Below are 9281 nucleotides of genomic sequence, written 5' to 3' on the forward strand. Positions count from 1 at the left end.
GCTTCTCCTTTCCTGTCATGGTTGTACCAAAAGTAATCTATTTTTTTACATAGTTACAGCAAATAATATCGAAAGACACATCAATTTGTAAAAATACACAAAAACTGATATATTTTTTGAATCGTAACGGTCCATTGGGAATCCCAGTGTGAAGCAGCAAGTCACAAAAAATAGCTCACTTTGTGCAACCGTGTTGAGATAGAAAAAAATTAAATGCCAGTGCATTGTTTTGAATTCACTTGTTTTGGAATGCCTGCCTGATTCTCTCATTGCGAAAGGATTAACAATTTGTTTCAACTGGCAACGCGGTATCAAATACGCTAAAGCAACATGATTTGGCAGAACTTTGCCGTGCAAAATGTAAGTGTGTATTTTTGGCTCCAAGCGCTTTCATCACTTTTCGTGTCTTATTCTTGCTTGCAAATGCTTTCAGTGTCCACCGAGTATTTACTACCTGCCCGACTTCATTACAAAGGAAGAAGAGTGTGCGATAATGCAGGCGGTCGACAAGACACCGAGGCCCCGGTGGACACAGCTGTCCAACAGACGGTTGATAAATTATGGTGGAGTTCCTCATCCGAAGGGAATGATAGCGGAAGATATTCCGGTCTGGCTGCATCATTACGTCGAACGCATCAATCAGCTGAATGTGTACTCGGAAGGCATCAAAGCCAACCACGTGCTGGTCAACGAATATCTTCCCGGCCAAGGCATAATGCCACACTTGGACGGGCCACTGTTTTTCCCCACCATCACAACGATCTCCTGCGGCTCACACACAGTGCTGGAGTACTACGAGCAGACGGAAGATGCAAGTGGACAGAGCGGCAGTGGATCGTTAGTGCGGCAGCACAAAACGAGCATCCTGCTGGAACCTCGAAGTTTGCTGGTTGTAAAAGACGATATGTATCACAAATATCTTCATTCGATAGCAGAGCGGGAAGAGGATACAATTGATGCCAGAGTAGCAAATCTTTCGTTGGTTAGCAACGCTCACGCAGGGGACGTCTTAAGGCGAGACAAGAGGATATCGCTAACAATCCGCCATGTACCGAAAGCGAGTAAAATGAAAATAAAAATATTTTAACTAAAGTTAACTCGGATTGTGTACAATTGGCCTCCGAAGCAGAAACGTACATGGTCCAACGTCACACCATAACAGTATAAACCTTGAAGGTAAAACAACCGTCAAGATACCTTGGGGATGCGGACGTCAACAACACAAACATTCATTGTTTTCCCCTGGTTGTTTCTTGCCGCTGCTCGCAATCGATAAAACAATATTCCCATAATTTAGGTTCCTTTGCTGACCTCGACCTGCCCGCAGCCGGGTCGCAGTAATGGCGTCCTCGTCGAACGTTGGCAGTGGCAATTTGGTGGACGAACTCGAGGAAGCATTTCAGGTGGGTTTTGCGTGCCTCAGTGCCGCCAGGCAAGGCATGGTGCCGATGAAAATTATTGTGAAAATTATTCAACTCCTGCTTTTTCCTCCGCGCAAAAACTTGCAGTCGTGTATTCACGCGCTAACGAAGGAAGAATCAGCCACTGGAATCGACAAGGATGAAATCAAGGTAGAGGTGGATCAAACCACGCTCAAGTTCATCGATCTCGCCCGGCAGATGGAAGCGTTCTTTCTGCAGAAGCGGTTTCTGCTGTCCGCCCTCAAACCGGATCTGCTGCTGAAGGAGGAAAACTTCGACCTAAAGCAAGAAATCGGCCGAAAGGATGAGCTGATACGCAAGCATTACGAGAAGATTGAGTCCTGGAAGCAGTTGCTCTCGGATCAGCAGAACTTTAACAAACCGATCCAATCGATGCCGCCGGACATGCGTGGCAATCTGGCCGGTGGTGCACCCGGTGGTGGCCCTGCCGGGATGATAGCAAGCGGCGGCATGAACCTGCCCATGCAGGTAAGCACTCCCGGCACTACGCGAGCTTGATGTTGCAGCACTAAAAAGGGCCATAATCGTAACCTTCCAGATGCAGAGCCAGCATCAGCAGCAGCAAATGCAGCAGATGCAGGTGCAGCAGCAACAGATGCAACAGCAAATGCAGCAATCGATGCCGATGGGCGCCTCCAATGCGCAAATGTTTCAGCAGGGTGGCATCCCGCGGGGCGTCGGACAGGCGGGTGGGGGCCCCGGTTTCCCCCCCGGCGCTGGGCCGAATCTTCAGGGCCCGCTGGCTTACTTGGAGAAAACGGCTAGCAATATAGGTGAGCCAACTGTCCGGATCGGTCCTACTGGTGGTGTACGCGAGTTTAGGAGACGGGCGGTGGAGTTAACGCAATTCTCGATGCTACTTCTAATTCCAGATCTAGTGGGCCTGGGAGACGGTCGAAGGTGACGCGGGCGGGGCAGGGGACGCGGTAGAGGTCGAGGCCGTGGAAGAGGCCGTGGACGAGGTAGCGTGTCCGAGTTTCACAGCGGCTCACTCACCTGAGACTGGCGCGAGCGGTGGCGCTTCGTGCCCTCCCCTCCCCTCTCTCTCTCTGAGTTCGATTGCTTCTTCGTCTACCGTTTCGTTGTATGGTTAAGGCCCTCGACAGACATCAACCGTTGGCGATAACACAGCTAGGAAAGAAGTTAAGGCATCAAAGAAAGTACAGCAACAGTGCAGCAGTATTTAGCAGCGAAAACAAAAACAAAAACAAAATCAAAAAGGTTTCCCATTATAAATTACAGCAACTACTAGGCAAATCAGCAAACCGTACTTCTACGGGTAAACGTGTTCGTCGGTAAAAAAAACAGAGAGCCAGACAACGTGTAACACCCAACGAGCTCACCCGCAAACCTACCAGCACGTTTGGCATACACCCACCAGCAAACATTCCTCGTTGATCACTTGCGCCAAAATTGTCCCTCTTTGTTATCTCCATCGCTCCCCAGTCCCTGTAATTATGGTGTACAAAAATCAAAACTAACACACATACTAAACGGTGCTTTTCCCCCGGCGCTTTCACGTGCCACAGAGGACAGCGCCCTTTTTCTTCCGTTTTCTTAAGTATAAAACATGTATAGGAAAAGGACTATTATCAGCAAAAGAAGATAATATAGCGATCGTGCCTTGGCATTTGCAATGATCGTATGTAAAATGTGTGCTCGCTTTCTAATCGATCTGTTTCTTTCCCCCCCCTTCCTCGCGCAATCGGACGGATCGCTCACGTCGTGTTGACAGATTTCCTCAAAACACGGTTTTTTCCTTTTAACCTTCATTCAACTTTCCCCCAAATTATTCGAATGTAGTGTTTCGTTCTGTTTCCCCGTTTTTTGGTCCACCCGTTCCGGAGTCTTTAGGACGATCCTCGGGGTGTAGATCGCAAGAGATGCGCTGCGAAATGGAAAATAGAACCAACGGGTTTCACTGCTTCCTAAAACCCTTAGCACGAACAAGAACATGGAACAAGCCAAAATAATAAAGGAGTCGGAAATGATCGAAACGTGTTTGATTTATTTCGGTGCTGCGGTGATCAGCGGGTAAAGGGGTAAATATGTTCTCCCAAAAAGAGTGCAAAACATGGCTTAGGAACTCTGCAGCTGGCGATGCTTTGGCAGTGTGGGTTTGCGCTGTAAACTGCGATCACGCCGGATCATCTGCAGACGTTCTGGCGTGGTAAAGTTTACGAATATGTCGTGCAACCGGTCCAGACAGGAAGCAATGTGCTTGCCGGCATCGCGACGAAGGGCTGCAGTAGCCAGGTTCGTGTCCCTGCTCCGCCCCGTATCCTCCGACTGTAAGCTGATGATGAAGCACACAATATCGGCGATCGTGCGTTTGATGCTTTGCACTTCGTCCGTTTTGAACAGACGTCTCGTTAGATAGCCCCGAGCGTAAGCATTGATAATGGTAGCCGCCCTGTGCTGCTGCAGCTCCAACATTCGCTGTGGCAGAAGACTAAACTCTTCGTTTCCATTGCGGTCCGGAGTGCGGTTTGCTGTACGGCGGACGGATGAACGGATTGTCCTTCCAGCATCGTTGGTGCACGATTGATTCCCGGTCAACGTAAGCTCACTGTTGTTATTAACATTCTCCTCCGAAGTTCCGTTTGCCTGGCATGTTTGGTAGGCGGCGTCGTCCGTATCGGTACACGAATCGTAAGACACATCGCACAGCGACAGTTGGCTTACGCTCGAGGCCGTATGAAGGTCTGGTGTTTTGGTGCGAACGGTCCCGGAAACCGACATGCTCAAGTGGTTCTCGCCGTTGCCTGCCAGCATACCATTGCCTTCGTCGATCGTGAGCGTTTTCGCGCACAGCGCTACCAGTTCCTGCGTTTTTTCGCGAAAACTTTGCTCCAACATCAGCCGTTCCTCCTCCTGCCGCTTCAACAGCTCCAGCATGCGCTGCTCGTGCGTGGTAAGCGCTTGCGCAACACTCTCGAATGCGCGCTCGGAGACTCGTCCGGATCCAGCCGACGAGTGGCTAATCCGGCGTGAGGCAGTTTTTCGTTTCGGGCGGCATTTTGCCGGATCCGTGTCCGGTTTCTTTTGCTCTCCGATTGATTGATTAACCCCCTGCACTACAGATGCAACGATTGCGGATTTGACGGGTGTATTTTCTCTGTCTGCAAATGCATTACGGGCTGCCTCGATTGGTTTGCTTTGATCGGGCGGGTTTTGATGCTGTTTGGGACTATCCGTCGACTGAACGACCGGATTGACCCGGGGACGATCAATTGGCGTGGAATGACCGACTCGTTGCAGATTCATCAAATCTACACTGGGCTTCTCCAGGTTGAAAGTGTTTGATCGTACCAAAGGAAACCATGGCAACGCTTCCTCGGACGATGGTGTAACTGTTCTTGTCGGCGACTGCCAGGACGGTTGCTCTGGATCAGATTGAAACCTTTGGGTGGACAGTGAGTTGCAATTACTTGTATCCTTCTCATCCGTTTCCTTTGTTTCGAGGGTTCCTTCTTCTTGGCCGCGCCAAACTTCATCCGGTAACAATTTCGGCGAAGGCGGAATCACAGCAGACGTACGTTCCAGAACATTAAGCGATGCAATTGGACCAGCATCGTTTGCAACTTCTACAGGAGTTATTGTTACACTCTCACAAGCTTGTGCTTCGGCAGTACTTTCAGATGTTGGACTGTGTGCAGTGTTACTCGCGTCTAGAGTCGATACCGCTTCTACATCCTTGGTCGCACTGTTGTTTTCATCGACAGACTGGGAAACGACACAGTTGTTTACGGCCGAGGCCCTTCTCTTCTCCTGCAGACGGTTTTCAATTTCCATTGCCTTCTGCCGGTAAATAGCCACAGCAGCACGCACCTCATCGTTAACCTGTTAAGCGGCAGCAGTGGAAACTTACATATAAGGACCAATCTGTAGGAACAGTGCAAAGCGAGCAAAAAACTATTCTTACCAATGGTGGTAGTATGGGGACACCATCCAGCTTAAACACCGACACAAAGTTACTCTCCATGTTGTAAACTACAATCAAAAGCGACAAAAAAGCAACGGAACACGATAAAGCCGAACAAAGTTTCTTTCCAGCTCTTCAATAAAGTTTTGGCCCCGGGGAGGAGACACGTTTCCCGGACAACGGTGTGTAAACAACATAAACAACTTTTGACTGCGCTGCGGTAACGACAACGACAACAGCATATTGGCGGGAAACGGAAGACTGATGACAAGCGTGGTTTTGTGAAGGTGCAAGCGAGGCCAGCTGGGTTATATTTTGATTGTTCAAACAGTATAGAGAGATAGAGAGAGAGTGGAGTATGATGGTTGCCACAAAGATGCAGATCAGAATATATGTTTGCTGTTTTTACTATTTTTCTTTTAATTTCATAAATACATTTGTTTTGCGAGATTTTGCGTAACGCTCGATTTGATTTTACCAGGTTTGATTTTGATTTTAAACAGAACGGTATTAGGCCTAGAGCCCTTTGATTACGCTAAATTAAACTAAACTAAAATTAAACTTACTTATCTGCTTTACACTATTAGAGCAAGAGCAGAAGATAAAAGAAGAAGAAAATCAAAAGAAAAGAAAGAGAGAAAGAAAAAAGGTGCTAACAATTCAAGAAAGTGCCCTTAGAAGGGGGAAATCTGATGTTGCGCATTTTTCTTTAAGGCGACCTGTTATCTCATATATTGGATGTGTACTGGTTTTATCGTACAACTCTTCTAACCTGGTCCAGCGAGGGGCATCCGCAATGGATTGTTCTTCCTCCCACAGTTAGTTGGTGGCCAATCGGGTTTAGTAGCTGATACCTTAGCCAATGTGGGACAATCATGGCTTGGGTCTTCGCGTTGTTGATGCGGATTCTCCATTCACCAGCATAACCCTGTAGTATGTCCAAAGAAACGCTGAGCGCCGCGTCTGAGTTCTGCTGGTGTTCTACCCTTCGTAGCGATTGCCGTGTCGTCTGCGAACAAAAACAACTGGGCACCGTTAAAGTCTCTATAAAAATCAATTTAAAAAACTGGGAGCCCTTCTGGGAAAAGCAGGAAGGTCCGCCGTGAACAGCAGATGCAGAAACGGACCCAGAACGCTGCCCTGGGGTACGACCGCCGTATCATGCTGCACTTCCAAAGTATATGGGCCGATGACAACATGGAAGGTGCGCTGCTGCAGGGAGTTCTTGATCAGCTTGACCAAGAATAACGGGAGCTTGAACTGATACAGTTCATGGACAAGCCCATCAGGCCACACATTTTCAAATGCTTTTCCCACGTCAAGCATAACAACAGCGTTGGAACTCGCTTGTTTTGCAGTCGAATCAGCTGGTGCGCTGTTGAGTGCCCGGACCGAATATCCAAACTGTTCTGCCGTAATAATTTGAAGATCGTTGACCAAATTGATATGTTTTTTTTTTTTTTTTTTTTTTTTTTTTTTTTTCTAACAGTTTGTTGAACTTAGCGCGCTTAGCAAGCTTATCGGTCGATCGGTCACTGGATAGAAGTGTTGGATCCTTTTCGGGATTCTGGATTGGGATCACTTTAGCGCGCTTCCAGGCTTGCTGGAAGATGTTGAGTAAGAGACAGCTGGGTCATTTTGCAGATTTTTGATGAAAATATTGAAGATTCCATCCAAGCCCGGGGCCTTCATGTTTCGAAGACATTTGATGGTACCTTCAACCTCCGCCACGGTGACACGCTCTTCGAGTGGTAGAGTTGGAGGTGTATTGTATGCATTATACTGCACCGTATTTTTTTTTTTTTACCGTAATATGTTTTTTCCCCAAGTTTTACGCTAAGGTTGTCACAGTATTTTTTTTAATGAACATGGTAGCGCTTTTTAAGCTCATTCAAACTGTTCTCAGACTTTTTGTTTCGGATATGAATGTGCATGCCGGAAAATGAAATAAACGAAAAAACACAGTCCTCAAGTAATTATGCATTGACTATTTATTAACCAACAACCTTTGCCACATTTCTAACAAATAAAACAAATGGTTAGCATGTAAACAAAAACCAAACGGATGTATGTTGGGTGCTATTGCTGAAAATACTTCGCTTGATCGATTGAATAATATTTAATGCTGAAAAAGAAGTGATGCTAATGTTAGCTCGATGGCAAAACAAAACCGAGTGCGGGTAAGAAACTACCACAGCGCACTGCGTAACCTTAAAATGCATACGGTTTATAGAAGTAGTCCACCGGAAATGCTATCCACAACACTGGTGTTGTACAAAGTCAGTAAGCCTGTAGAATCGTCACTAAATGCAACGAAGAAAAGAAAAACAAACAAACAAACAAACTGTTGCTTCATTGCCTGCTTTAAGCGCTACCCGCCTTGGTAACGAACTCGACGAGCGTACGCATCGGGCGGCCCGACATGCCCTTCGACCCGGTGTAGCTTTGATCGCTACAATCGCCCATCACGCCGGCGATATCTACGTGCAGCCACGGTGTACCCTTCGGCACGAACTCGCGCAAGAATGCAGCGGCAGTGCAGGATCCGCCGCCCTTGCCCTTGCCCAGGTTGTTCAGATCGTAACCGTTGTGGTCGCACATCTGGTCGCTGTAGTGCTTGAACAGTGGCATGCGCCACACCCGATCACCGGTCTGCGAGCCCGCCTCGTGGATCGTCTCCCACAGTTTGTTGTTGCTGGAAAACACGCCCGACACGCAATCGCCCAGCGCTACCTTGATGGCACCGGTCAGGGTCGCAATGTCCAGGATGAACTTTGGATTGAAGCTGCAAAAAGGGGAAAACACATGCGAAGCACACCACACACACCAAGTGGTTTGTTAGTCGAGATGTTGACAAGAAACCAAACAAAAAAATGGTTTAAATTTAAACCAGTTTAAACTTACGTCGAGGCGTAACATAACGCGTCCGCCAATATAAGACGCCCCTCGGCGTCGGTGTTATCCACGCAGATGCTCTTGCCATTCATTGCGTAAACCACATCGCCCGGTTTGGTGGCCGTGCCGCTTGGCATGTTTTCGCACAGCGGCACAAACCCTTTCACGTGCACCGGTGCCTTCAGCTGTGCCAAGGCCAGTATGGTCGACACCACGTTCGCTGCACCACCCATGTCGGCACGCATCTGGTCCATGTTGGCGGACGGCTTCAGGCTGATGCCACCGGAATCGAACGTGATGCCCTTGCCTACCAGCGCCACGCACTGTTCATCCTGGGATCCACGATACGTCAGCTCCAGGAAGCGTGCCGGTTCGTTCGAACCGTTCGTAACCGAGAGGAACGAACCCATCTTTTTCTCCTTCGCCCAAGCTTCATCGTGCACGACGACCTCGACGTTGGCAGCGCCGAGCCGTTGCTTGACGGTATCCGCGAAAATGGTGGGCGTCATATGGTTGGCCGGTGTTTCCATCAATCTAAATGGCGACGATTGCGAAAGCGGATTCATTGTTTTACAACGCACAAACCTATTCACACTTCAAACGAGGATGCTAATACTCACACGCGGGCAAAGTTTTGCGCCTCGGCAATGATGACACCCCGATCCCAATCGGCCTTCCCGCTGGCATCCTCCGCGAAGCTTACCGCGGGCAGCGGCGTTTGTTTTTCCTTGCTCTTGAACGCCTGAAACTTGTAGTTGGCCAGGGTGGCCCCTTCGGCCGCCTGCTGTGGATGCTCCATGTCTTCCACGGCGATCTCGGCGATCTTGTTCGCCGACAGGGCTCGGACACCGGCCGCGGCCGCAATGCGCACGTTTTCCTTCGCTCCATCGATCTCGTCCAGCTCGTCCCATTTGGAAGCATCGCCCAAACCGGCTACCGCTACCGCTGGAAACTTACCGAGCTCCCAGAAAATTCGCGTTTGGCCAGCTTTTACCGGACCGCAGCTAAAGCAGCGCATG

The 9281-nt window shown here is 48.8% G+C and overlaps 4 protein-coding genes across 4 annotated transcripts; 2 read left to right on the plus strand and 2 right to left on the minus strand.

Annotated features, from left to right (window-relative positions):
* Positions 1–145: 145 nt before the first annotated feature.
* LOC120893650 (alpha-ketoglutarate-dependent dioxygenase alkB homolog 6) lies at positions 146–1096 on the plus strand. Its single transcript, XM_040295662.1, has 2 exons — positions 146–360; positions 434–1096. Exons 1-2 carry the CDS (start codon positions 331–333, stop codon positions 1085–1087), a joined length of 684 nt encoding a protein of 227 aa, XP_040151596.1. The 5' UTR covers positions 146–330; the 3' UTR covers positions 1088–1096.
* A 109-nt stretch (positions 1097–1205) lies between these two features.
* On the plus strand, positions 1206–3434 carry LOC120893648 (mediator of RNA polymerase II transcription subunit 28). The gene is made up of 4 exons (XM_040295660.1): positions 1206–1403; positions 1509–1910; positions 1981–2215; positions 2315–3434. Exons 1-4 carry the CDS (start codon positions 1341–1343, stop codon positions 2344–2346), a joined length of 732 nt encoding a protein of 243 aa, XP_040151594.1. The 5' UTR covers positions 1206–1340; the 3' UTR covers positions 2347–3434.
* LOC120893647 lies at positions 3431–5683 on the minus strand. The gene is made up of 2 exons (XM_040295659.1): positions 5368–5683; positions 3431–5285 (listed from the first exon to the last, which is right to left on the minus strand). Exons 1-2 carry the CDS (start codon positions 5425–5427, stop codon positions 3522–3524), a joined length of 1824 nt encoding a protein of 607 aa, XP_040151593.1. The 5' UTR covers positions 5428–5683; the 3' UTR covers positions 3431–3521.
* A 2048-nt stretch (positions 5684–7731) lies between these two features.
* LOC120898267 (cytosol aminopeptidase-like) lies at positions 7732–9280 on the minus strand. Its single transcript, XM_040303872.1, has 3 exons — positions 8883–9280; positions 8272–8796; positions 7732–8152 (listed from the first exon to the last, which is right to left on the minus strand). The coding sequence occupies exons 1-3, from the start codon at positions 9278–9280 to the stop codon at positions 7732–7734; spliced, it is 1344 nt and encodes a 447-aa protein (XP_040159806.1).
* Between the last annotated feature and the right edge of the window lies 1 nt (position 9281).

Source organism: Anopheles arabiensis, chromosome 2 (genome assembly GCF_016920715.1).
Source record: "Anopheles arabiensis isolate DONGOLA chromosome 2, AaraD3, whole genome shotgun sequence".
Lineage (NCBI taxonomy): Eukaryota > Metazoa > Arthropoda > Insecta > Diptera > Culicidae > Anopheles > Anopheles arabiensis.